The sequence below is a fragment of the Thalassophryne amazonica genome, chromosome 12 (genome assembly GCF_902500255.1).
Source record: "Thalassophryne amazonica chromosome 12, fThaAma1.1, whole genome shotgun sequence".
NCBI classification, from domain to species: domain Eukaryota; kingdom Metazoa; phylum Chordata; class Actinopteri; order Batrachoidiformes; family Batrachoididae; genus Thalassophryne; species Thalassophryne amazonica.
In genome coordinates this window covers 38,297,356-38,309,752 of record NC_047114.1, presented here as the reverse complement: position 1 = coordinate 38,309,752, position 12,397 = coordinate 38,297,356, and the positions used below count along the sequence as shown (strand labels likewise).

The 12,397-nt window shown below is 48.8% G+C and overlaps 1 protein-coding gene across 3 annotated transcripts in view; it reads right to left on the bottom strand.

Moving 5' to 3' along the window:
* LOC117521521 (low-density lipoprotein receptor-related protein 8-like) overlaps nt 1–12,397 on the bottom strand; it is a 445,771-nt gene that overhangs the window by 11,935 nt on the left and 421,439 nt on the right. For 2 of the 3 annotated variants that reach the window (XM_034182837.1, XM_034182839.1), the window contains exons 15-16: nt 11,358–11,510; nt 1,154–1,423 (exon numbers count right to left, since the gene is read on the bottom strand). In XM_034182837.1, the coding sequence (XP_034038728.1) occupies nt 1,154–1,423; nt 11,358–11,510 (423 nt within the window). The remainder of the gene's footprint in view (nt 1–1,153; nt 1,424–11,357; nt 11,511–12,397) is intronic. The other variant, XM_034182838.1, reaches the window with a different exon arrangement.

The window sequence follows — 12,397 nt, the reverse complement described above, 5'->3', positions numbered from 1 at the left end:
AGTTTAGTGTAACACACAGTAGCGACAGTATCAATGGTGTAACACATCAGCCTTTCAGACAGGAGATGAAGGTGACTAGGACAAAAATGATTATGGACTGTGTCAGTATATTACTGCTATATGCCAGATGTTGGCTGCAAAATACCTTTTCATGCAGGAGGTTAGCTTCATTCCTTTCCCACATGCAGAAAGGGAAAAGCAACTTGTCACTACAAGTCCAGACTTAAGACGCACTTATTTTTCCTTTCGTATGGCTAGCATACTGGCATAGTATAGTTCTACGGTTTTTACTCTTTTAATTCATTTTATTAGGAAACGGAGCGGGCCGCAGCCTCAACTTCACCTAAATTCTGGGTCTTTTAGTGAAGCTTTGGGCTAGTGGCCGGCGATCACCTTAGTATTTCCTGTTTTTCTTGTTGTTTAATGCTGACAAATTATACTGTATTTCTTGTCTTTCTGATGCCTGATTCTGTTTCTTCTCTCTGTTTAAGGTGCAGCTCCATCCAGAGATGGGTGTGGTATTTGTGCTGGAGACCCTCCTGTCCTGTGCACCAACAGCATTTGCTATATATTTGTTTTGTGAATTGTTCTGTAATTTATGTCTGTAGCATGGCCCAACCAGAGGGTCACCCCTTTGAGTCTGGTCTGCTTGAGATTTCTTCCTCAGAGGGAGTTTTTCCTTGCCACTGTTGCTCTCGGGGTTAGTAAGGTTAGACCCTACTTGTGTGAAGTTCCTTGAGGCAACTCTGTTGTGATTTGGCGCTATGTAAATGAAAATAAATTTAAAATAAATTGAAATTGAAATTGGTTGCTTGTTTCAACTTCCAGAAGGAAGTCAGTCATTTTCTACTTCCTTCATCAGAGAAATGTGATCTCAGAAGAGCCTAACTGACACAAGGGGGAGCACTAACATCATTACACAGCAGCCACACCGACAAGGCTGCCTGCAGTTGTAACCTCACCCCTGTTTTTTGTTAATCAGCCCCATGAGCAAGCATCAAACAAATCAGATTAACTAATACTGGCATTTAATTGGAGCAATTAACCTGTTGACTGGTTGACCACAACAGAAAACCACAGGAGTCATAAGCTGTGTTGACCACAAAAACCACAGTGTGTGTTCTATACTTTTTTCACCCCACCAGCCACTTACAGTGTTGAGAGATGCTGCTGTCCCCTGCGGGTGTGGTGCCGATGACCATTGTGATGGCGGTGGAGTGGGAGCCCAGCACCTCCAACTCTTGTGAAGACACAGGTTTGAGCGTGATGACGGGCTCCGGAGCAGCAGAGACAGCTGTGTTCAAGTAGAGGGAGGAATCTGCCTGTGATGTCCCCCCCATAGGTGGTGAGAAATCGTGAGCCACGCGTCCTCCACTGGCAGGTGTAAAGGCAGTGGCAGGTGTGAGGATGTCTCTCGGAGCTGCTGTGAGGAAAAGAGAAACATTGTCTTCACAGAATTCGTAAAAGTTAAATGTGTCTTCTTCTGTTGCAGACAGTTTTTAAAACTAAACTGTTATAAAACAATGCTAATGGGTGACATGAAGTGACATCACTGGCAGTCAGATCCTCTAAGGAAGAGGCTGGGTTTAACTTTAGAATCTCTGATCCTCGAATCAGGATCAGAGCATCCTGCCTTTGATCTTTAATGGCTCATCCTGATTACATTTAGTGCAGATTCTGATTAAGCGGCAGAGACTCCTTTGATCTTATGCGAACATAAATTCATTTCTTGCTTTTAAATTCACAAAGCCAGATGGAATTAGCATGAAAGCATGATTTACTACACTTAAAATTAAATGCAACAGGTCTTTATTCCTTGCAGGGAAATTGCTTCCCATTCATTGTATAAATGGTTCATAAACTCCTGTGCTGGTTAGCAATCGTCTGGAAAGTATTCACAGCACTTCACTTTTTCAACATTTTATGTGGCCTGATTCCAAAATGGATGAAATTTTTTTTCCCCTCAAAATTCTATACATAATACCCCATAATGACAATGTGAAAAAAGTTTTTTTTTTTTTTTTTTTTTGGGATGTTTGCAAACTTATTCAATTTTATTAAGGCCCTTAGTCAGGGAGGTGACCAAGAACCTGATGGTCACTCTGTCAGAGGTCAAGCATTCCTCTGTGAAGAGAGGAGAACATTCCAGAAGGACAACCATCTCTGCAGCAATCCATCAATCAGGCCTGTATGGTAGAATGGCCAGACGGAAGCCACTCCTTAGAAAAAGGCACATGACAGCCTGCCTGGAGTTTAACAAAAGGCACCTAAAGGACTCTCAGACAATGAGAAACAAAAGTCTCTCTTCTGATGAGACAAAAAAACCCAAAAAAGTCTCTCATCTGATGAGACAAAAATTGAACTCTTTGGTGTGAATGCCACGTGTCATGTTTGGGAGAAACCAGGCACCATCCCTACAGTGAAGCATGGTGGTGGCAGCATCATGCTGTGGGGATGTTTTCAGTGGCAGGAAATGGGAGACTAGTCAGGATTGAGGGAAAGATGAACGCAGCAATGTACAGAGACATCCTGGGATAGGCTCCAGCCCCCGTGACCCGTAATTGGAAGTGGATGACGATGAGTGATTGAGTTAAAATGAATTTGTAACATAACATAATGTGGAAAAAGTGAAGCGCTGTGAATACTTTATAGATGCTCTATACGAGGGCTGTCAATAAAGTAACGGTCCTTTTTATTTTTTTCAAAAACTATATGGATTTCATTCATATGTTTTTACGTCAGACATGCTTGAACCCTCGTGCGCATGCGTGAGTTTTTCCACGCCTGTAGGTGACGTCATTCGCCTGTGAGCACTCCTTGTGGGAGGAGTCGTCCAGCCCCTCGTCGGAATTCCTTTGTCTGAGAAGTTGCTGAGAGACTGGCGCGTTGTTTGATCAAAATTTTTTCTAAACCTGTGAGACACATCGAAGTGGACACGGTTCGAAAAATTAAGCTGGTTTTCAGTGAAAATTTTAACGGCTGATGAGAGATTTTGAGGTGATTCTGTCGCTTTAAGGACTTTTCACGGTGCGAGACGTCGCGCAGCGCTCTCAGGCGGCGTCATCAGCCTGTTCAAGCTGAAAACCTCCACATTTCAGGCTCTATTGATCCAGGACGTCGTGAGAGAACAGAGAAGTTTCAGAAGAAGTCGGTTTCAGCATTTTATCCGGATATTCCACTGTTAAAGGAGATTTTTTTAATGAAAGACGTGCGGACGGATCCGCGCGTCGGGACGCAGCCGACGCGGTGCGGCGGCACAGGAAAAACACCTCCGTGTTGATAACCATTTGTAAAATCCAGGCGGCTTTTGATGGCGTTCAGTGGAGTGAGTATATGAGAAATTGTTTAACAGGCAGGACATGTTCCAACTTGTCCTTAAGGCTTTCAACGGAGGTGTTTTTCCTGTGGCGGAGCGTCGCGGCGGCTGCGTCCCGACGCGCGGACCTGTCCGCACGTCTTTCATTAAAAAAAGCTCCTTTAACAGTGGAATATCCGGATAAAATGCTGAAACCGACTTCTTCTGAAACTTCTCTGTTCTCTCACGATGTCCTGGATCAATAGAGCCTGAAATGTGGAGGTTTTCAGCTTGAAACAGGCTGATGATGCCGCCTGAGAGCGCTGCACGACGTCTCGCACCGTGAAAAGTCCTTAAAGCGACAGTCTCACCTCAAAATCTCTCATCAGCCGTTAAAATTTTCACTGAAAACCAGCTTAATTTTTCGAACCGTGTCCACTTCGATGTGTCTCACAGGTTTAGAAAAAATTTTGATCAAACAACGTGCCAGTCTCTCAGCAACTTCTCAGACAAAGGAATTCCGACGAGGGGCTGGGCGACTCCTCCCACAAGGAGTTCTCACAGGCGAATGACGTCACCGACAGGCGTGGAAAAACTCACGCATGCGCACGAGGGTACAAGCATGTCTGACGTAAAAACATATGAATGAAATCCATATAGTTTTTGAAAAAAATAAAAAGGACCGTTACTTTATTGACAGCCCTCGTACATTGGTCTTGTGTTAAAATGTGTGTACACACAGTCAGACCCAGCTCTGACTTTCCTTTGGGCTACATTCACAAACCATGTATATGCACAAACCTGTGCTTATTGTTTATATTTTTGGTTATCATATTTTTAAAAATTCTCTCAACAACATAATACTTGATATTACTGTAATATCTTCACTTTAAGATGCCTCTTAAAGCACGCATTTACAGTCAAGAACAAACATACAGAAACCCAAAATGACAGCTATGATGACTGCGGACAAAAGTTTGGAGGTGAGACAGATCGGAATGAGTCTAACACGTGTTCAACCCACATTCAGTGGGCTGCATGTCAAACCATCATCTCCAGTATGAAAGCATATTTAATGTCTTCTATTACTAGTCTCCTTCATACACAGTCACTGTGACATACGCTTAAAATTTCTTAATGACTGATGCAAATTCACTCCAAGTCATACGTATTCAGTGACTTTGAAATGTTCTTTCATTTATACTGACTCATCCAAAGCTACCTGTCAGGGATTTTGTTTGTGTTTGTGTGTGTGTTAAAGTAAGTGAGCATTTTTGCAATCCATTATTGAGTTTTACCATACTGCACCAAAAATAATACAGAGCATCTGGAAAGTATTCACAGCACTTGCTTGTTATTTTAAGTTACAGCTTTATTCCAAAATGAATGAAATTCTTTTGTTTCCTCAAAATTCTACTCACAACACCCCATAATGACAACATGAAAAAAGTTTTTTGAAAATTTTGCAAATTTATAAAAAACAAACAAACAAACAAACAAAAACTAAGAAACCTGTGTACATTGGGACCTTAAATGTTGTGTGGGCCGCCAGAAGAGGAGGTACTGCTGACCCACCACCAGAGGGCGCCCTGTCTGGAGTGTGGGCTCCAGGCACCAGAGGGCGCAGCCGCCTCACAGGAGCAGCCTAGGTGACAGCTGTCACGTATCACCTACAACAGCTGTTACCAATCATCTGATCAGCAGGGGTACATCAGCAGGACGACGTCTCCACCTCTTTGCCGAGATATCGCTCTACCTAGAAGGTAACGAACTCAGCTGATTGTGGGATTTTTCGACAGTAACCCTTTGTTACTTTTGTGCATTGTATAGCAGACTTTCTTCCAACGAGAGGTGGAGGTAGTTTTCCCGCCGTGCGGATTGCTGGGTGCAAACGCGCCCACCTTTAACTGTTTTTGTTCCTCGCCAGCAGTACCAGGTCCGACACGCGGAGGCAGTGGCCACCTGGGAGTTCGGGACTTGGCGGCTCCAGTATTCCCGGGGTTCGGTGGCGGAGGAAATCGTGTGGTTCCGGTTCTGCTTCGGACAGACGTCTCTCATCTTCGAGCCTGCCCACGTGACACATTCTTGTGAATTGGCTTGAATTTGTCTATTGTTGTGATCTGTTGTGTTTGTTGTGCCTATTCACAACAGTAAAGTGTTGTTATTTGACTTCCTCCATTGTCCGTTCATTTGCGCCCCCTGTTGTGGGTCCGTGTACCTACACTTTCCCAACAGGATATCTCGGCCAACGTCATGGACCCCGAGGGGCGTCAACCGGCTGTTGAACGGCCAATGGAAGAGCAGGGCGCACAGGCGTCTGCAGGAGGAATGATCGGTGAGTTGCAGCGAATCCTCACCGCTTTTACGGCTCGGCTGGATCTAATGACCAAGCAGAACGTCCTCCTTAACCGCAGGGTGGAGGCTCTCGCCGCGCAGGTGGAAGCGCGCCCTCAGGGCGCTGCTGCGGCTCCCCCTCCTGTCGATCCTGTGCGCAACAGTGACGTTCCACAGGTCGTTCAACGACCCCTCCCACCTTCCCCTGAAGCATACATAAGCCCTCCAGAGCCGTACGGGGGTTGTGTGGAGACAAGCGCGGACTTTCTTATGCAGTGTCCGCTCGTCTTCGCACAACGTCCCGTCATGTACGCGACTGATGCTAGTAAGATAGCTTATGTAATTAATCTGCTTCGCGGCGAGGCACGCGCTTGGGCTACAGCGCTCTGGGAGCAAAATTCACGGCTCCTTCTGACATATGATGGGTTTGTGAGGGAGTTCAGAACAGTGTTCGATCACCCAAATAGAGGAGAGACCGCTTCAGCCGTGCTGCTGTCAATGAGACAGGGGCGCCGGAGCGCAGCTGCTTATGCAGTCGACTTCCGCATCGCGGCTGCGAGGTCCGGCTGGAATAGCACTGCCCTCCGTGCCGCCTTCGTAAACGGACTGTCGTTGGTTCTGAAGGAGCACCTGGTGGCCAAGGACGAACCGCGGGATTTAGACGGGCTTATTGATCTCGTTATACGATTAGACAATCGGTTAGAAGAACGCCGTCGGGAACGAGACGAAGGGCGTGGCCGGGCACGCGCCATCCCTCTCCCTTCCGGTTCCGACCGAGTTCCGCCCTCCCCACGCTCCACGGCCTCTACGCTCCGTGTGGTTACAGCTCCCCCTGCTGATGAAGCTAGGGACACAAGCAGGGCCACATTTAGGGCACCAGATAGACAGAGGAGGCTGGCCCGCGGAGCGTGCTTTGTTTGTGGCTCAATAGAGCATCAAGTGAGGGACTGCCCTGAGCGGTTAAAACACCAACGCCCGCCCCTAGAAACTGGGTTAGGGGTGGGCCAAAACATTCACGTGGGACATACCCATATTGCCACACGACTCCCAGTGACAATCCTTTATGAGGATTTAACCCTGAAGGCCCCAGCACTGGTGGACACGGGCTCTGAAGGGAATCTGTTAGACAGCAGATGGGCCAGGGAGGCAGGGCTCCCTCTGGTGGCGCTTACCTCGCCTGTGCAGGTGCGGGCACTAGATGGCTCCCTACTCCCTCTAATCACACATAAGACACCACCAGTAACTCTGGTGGTGTCAGGAAACCACCGGGAGGAGGTCGAGTTTTTTGTGACTCCTGCCACCTCCCGCGTGATTCCCTTGGATGTTAAAACACAATCCCCGGATCGATTGGCCGTCCGGGGTAGTGGTTCAGTGGAGCGAGACCTTCCATCGGGTATGTTTAGGTTCCTCGGTTCCTCCCGGTTTCCAGGCTAAGGAGGAGGTCAGAGTCCCGCCCAATCTGGGGACGGTGCCGGTGGAGTACCATGACCTTGTGGATGTGTTCAGTAAGGATCTGGCGCTCACCCTCCCCCCCCACCGTCCGTACGATTGTGCCATTGATTTGGTTCCAGGCGTTGAGTTCCCGTCCAGCAGGCTGTACAACCTCTCACGACCTGAGCGCGAATCAATGGAGACCTACATCCGGGACTCTTTAGCCGCCGGGTTGATCCGGAATTCCACCTCCCCGATGGGTGCAGGTTTCTTTTTTGTGGGTAAAAAAGACGGCGGACTTCGTCCATGCATTGATTATAGGGGGCTGAACGAAATCACGGTTCGTAATCGATACCCGTTGCCCTTGTTGGATTCAGTGTTCACGCCCCTGCATGGAGCCCAAATATTCACTAAGCTAGATCTTAGAAATGCGTATCACCTGGTTCGGATCCGGAAGGGAGACGAGTGGAAGACGGCATTTAACACCCCCTTAGGTCACTTTGAGTACCTGGTCATGCCGTTCGGCCTCACAAACGCCCCCGCGACGTTCCAAGCATTAGTTAATGATGTCTTGCGGGATTTCCTGCACCGATTCGTCTTCGTATATCTAGACGATATACTCATCTTTTCTCCGGATCCTGAGACTCATGTCCGGCATGTACGTCAGGTCCTGCAGCGGTTGTTGGAGAACCGGCTGTTTGTGAAGGGCGAGAAGTGTGAGTTTCACCGCACCTCTTTGTCCTTCCTGGGGTTTATCATCTCCCCCAACTCCGTCGCTCCTGATCCGGCCAAGGTTGCGGCGGTGAGAGACTGGCCCCAACCCACTAGCCGCAGGAAGCTGCAACAGTTCCTCGGCTTTGCAAATTTCTACAGGAGGTTCATTAAGGGCTACAGTCAGGTAGTTAGCCCCCTGACAGCCCTGACCTCACCAAAAGTCCCCTTCACCTGGTCGGATTGTTGCGATGCCGCGTTCAAGGAGTTGAAACGGCGCTTCTCGTCTGCACCCGTTCTGGTGCAGCCCGATCCTAGTCGCCAGTTAGTGGTTGAAGTGGACGCCTCGGACTCAGGGATAGGAGCTGTGCTTTCCCAGAGCAGGAAGACCGATAAGGTCCTTCACCCGTGTGCCTATTTTTCCCGCAGGTTGACCCCGGCCGAACGGAACTATGACGTCGGCAATCGAGAACTCCTTGCGGTGAAAGAGGCTCTTGAAGAGTGGAGACATCTGTTGGAGGGAACGTCCGTGCCATTCATGGTTTTCACTGACCACCGGAACCTGGAGTATATCAGGACCGCCAAGCGGCTGAACCCCAGGCAAGCCCACTGGTCACTGTTCTTCGGCCATTTTGACTTCCGGATCACCTACCATCCCGGGACCAAAAACCAGAGATCGGATGCCTTGTCCCGGGTACATGAAGATGAAGTCAAAGCGGAGTTGTCGGATCCACCGGAACCCATCATCCCGGAGTCCACTATCGTGGCCACCCTCACCTGGGACGTAGAGAGAACCATCCGGGAGGCCCTGGCACGAAGCCCGGACCCCGGAACTGGGCCGAAGAACAAACTATACGTCCCACCAGAAGCTAGGGCTGCAGTCCTGGACTTCTGTCACGGCTTCAAGCTCTCCTGTCATCCAGGGGTGCGAAGAACCGTGGCAGTTGTCCGGCAGCGCTTCTGGTGGGCATCCCTAGAGGCCGACGTCCGGGATTATATCCAGGCCTGCACCACCTGCACCAGGGGCAAGGCTGACCACCGCAGGGCATCGGGACTACTCCAGCCGCTGCCTGTGCCTCATCGCCCCTGGTCCCACATCGGCCTGGATTTTGTCACGGGCCTCCCGCCGTCCCAGGGTAACACCACCATCCTCACGATAGTGGACCGATTCTCCAAGGCGGCCCACTTCGTGGCCCTCCCGAAGCTCCCAACAGCCCAGGAGACAGCGGACCTCCTGGTCCACCACGTCGTCCGGCTGCGTGGGATTCCAACAGACATCGTCTCCGATCGCGGTCCCCAGTTCTCCTCGCAAGTCTGGAGGAGCTTCTGCCGGGAACTGGGGGCCACGGTGAGTCTCTCGTCCGGGTACCACCCTCAGACCAACAGGCAAGCAGAACGGGTAAATCAGGAGGTAGAACAGGCCTTGCGCTGCGTGACTGCCGCGCACCCGGTGGCCTGGAGTACCCATTTGGCCTTGATCGAGTATGCCCATAACAGCCAGGTGTCTTCAGCCACCGGCCTCTCCCCTTTTGAGGTGTGTCTGGGGTATCAGCCCCCGTTGTTTCCGGTGGTTGAGGGAGAGGTCGGTGTGCCCTCGGTCCAGGCCCACCTACGGAAGTGCCGTCGGGTGTGGCGTGCCGCCCGTTCTGCTTTGCTAAAGGCCCGGACGAGGGCAAAAGCCCATGCAGACCGTCGGCGGACCCCGGCCCCTGCGTATCGGCCAGGGCAGGAGGTGTGGTTGTCCACAAAGGACATTCCCCTCAAAGTGGACTCCCCCAAGCTACAGGACCGTTACATCGGCCCCTTCAAGATCCTTAAGGTCATCAGTCCAGCCGCAGTGAGGCTTCAGCTTCCGGCCTCACTGCGGATCCATCCTGTGTTTCATGTGTCCCGAGTAAAACCGCATCACACCTCACCCCTCTGTGCTCCGGGTCCGGCGCCGCCTCCTGCCCGGATCATCGATGGCGAGCCGGCTTGGACTGTACGCTGGCTCTTGGATGTCCGTAGGATGGGCCGGGGCTTCCAGTATTTGGTGGACTGGGAGGGGTACGGACCCGAAGAACGCTCCTGGGTGAAGAGGAGCTTCATCCTGGACCCGGCCCTCCTGGCCGATTTCTACCGCCGCCACCCGGACAAGCCTGGTCGGGCGCCAGGAGGCGCCCATTGAGGGGGGGGTCCTGTTGTGTGGGCCGCCAGAAGAGGAGGTACTGCTGGCCCACCACCAGAGGGCGCCCTGTCTGGAGTGCGGGCTCCAGGCACCAGAGGGCGCAGCCGCCTCACAGGAGCAGCCTGGGTGACAACTGTCACGTATCACCTACAACAGCTGTTACCAATCATCTGATCAGCAGGGGTACATCAGCAGGACGACGTCTCCACCTCTTTGCCGAGATATCGCTCTACCTAGAAGGTAACGAACTCAGCTGATTGTGTGATTTTTCGACAGTAACCCTTTGTTACTTTTGTGCATTGTATAGCAGACTTTCTTCCAACGAGAGGTGGAGGTAGTTTTCCCGCCGTGCGGATTGCTGGGTGCAAACGCGCCCACCTTTAACTGTTTTCGTTCCTCGCCAGCAGTACCAGGTCCGACACGCGGAGGCAGTGGCCACCTGGGAGTTCGGGACTTGGCGGCTCCAGTATTCCCAGGGTTCGGTGGCGGAGGAAATCGTGTGGTTCCTGTTCTGCTTCGGACAGACGTGTCTTATCTTCGAGCCTGCCCACGTGACACATTCTTGTGAATTGGCTTCTTTGTCTATTGTTGTGATCTGTTGTGTTTGTTGTGCCTATTCACAACAGTAAAGTGTTGTTATTTGACTTCCTCCATTGTCCGTTCATTTGCGCCCCCTGTTGTGGGTCCGTGTACCTACACTTTCCCAACATTAAAAGCAGCAAAAATGTTTCTGTACCCTTCCCCAGATTTAAAATAAATAAAAATAAAAGGGCTGAGTTCTTCTAAAAACTGTTGAAGTCTAAGCTTCTAAAAACATTCTGCACTCATACGCCATTCGAACTCATTATAGAAACTTGCATAATTTATTACCACCTTTGAAAAATGTCAGCAACTTATTTTATAAACACTACCCAATCTAGAGCCCGTGGATCCCCACGAGCAACGTGCTAGTTATGACTTATTTATGAAGTCACTTGTAGTAACTGATCACAAATATTTTACTGATCAATATAAATTTTTGATCAAATCTTTAGCCACATTGGTAGTGGAGACATTATGGTAACGCATGCACACACACACGGTAAACATGTAAATACTAAAGAATAATTTTTTAAATGAACTTCAGAAACAGCTCATTTAATTCTAATGACAACTTTCCAAATTGACCTTGAATATTACATCATATACTGCTCAATTTATCATCACTGCCCCAAATGTTTGTGCATTTATTTATTTATTTTTAATATATTCAAGAGTGGCACTTAAAATCCTTTAATGTTCCCCTTTGATGACACAAAAGTGTTTCGTTACACTAAGGACAAAATAATCAGGTGCAAAAATGTGGCGACCTGCCCAACAAATCCCTGGCGGTTTTACTGACTGCCAACATTGTCACTTCACACTTAGAAACATCCTCACCTGGCACACAGCCCCTCATATCAGGCCCCAGATCCTGTCCATCAGGGCAGGCACAGGTGTATTTAGGAGAGTGTTCAGTGATCTGTGGAGCCTTAAGACACAAATACTCACACCCTCCATTGGCCACGCTGCCCAGGTTACAGCTGTCTGGACCTGAGGACAGTAACACAGAGACACACGGACAATTTTACATGTAAAATTACTGGTACTTAAATTATCACTATTTTCAACAAAGTAGCAGCAAACAAACAAACAAAAACAATAGTATGTAATAGTAATTTCATTCACCAGTGAAGGAAATCTTATAATAAACAAGAGGCATATCAGCAATATCTAAAGTAAAAAGTAAGAAAGAATTTATGTAAATGTTTCCATATTTTGAGGAGGGGTGACAAAAAAACCTCCAAAACAGAAATCCGGGAATATCCAGAAAACTTTCTACACTGAAAGAAACACAGATAGAAAAGACAACAACTCGCAAAACCTATCATAGATAAGCCACCGTCTTTCTGGGATGATTTCATCTATGTACAGATGAAATCAAAGTAGAGCTCTTTTGTAATGCTGTGCTTTAGTTTGTGCATTGGTGAGGAATCAAAGTCCATGAGGAAAAGAACACCTGACTTACAATCAAATAGTGTGTGGGTTCTATCTTCACTGCCTCTGGTACTGGAGGTATTGAATGTATCAAAGGAATGATGAAAGCAAAAGATCACCAAGGCAGTTTAGAGCAAAATGTTTTGCACAGCATCAAAACATTAGGTCTGAGGTGACGTCCTTTGGGCTTTAGCAGGACTATAACCCAAAGCAAACATCCAACAGCATAAAAGCATCAATGAAAAGGGAAGGGTGGGCTGTTTTATACTGTCCAGCAATGAGTTATGACCTAAAAGCCAATGAAAACCTTTGAAAAGAGCTGAACGATACCATTAACAGAGTTCAACGCTTAGAAATAGAAGAGTGGCAAAATCTACCAACAGGCAGGGGCAAGGAGCTACACCAATAAAGGAAATAATTAGAATGCATTAATGCCAAAGGTT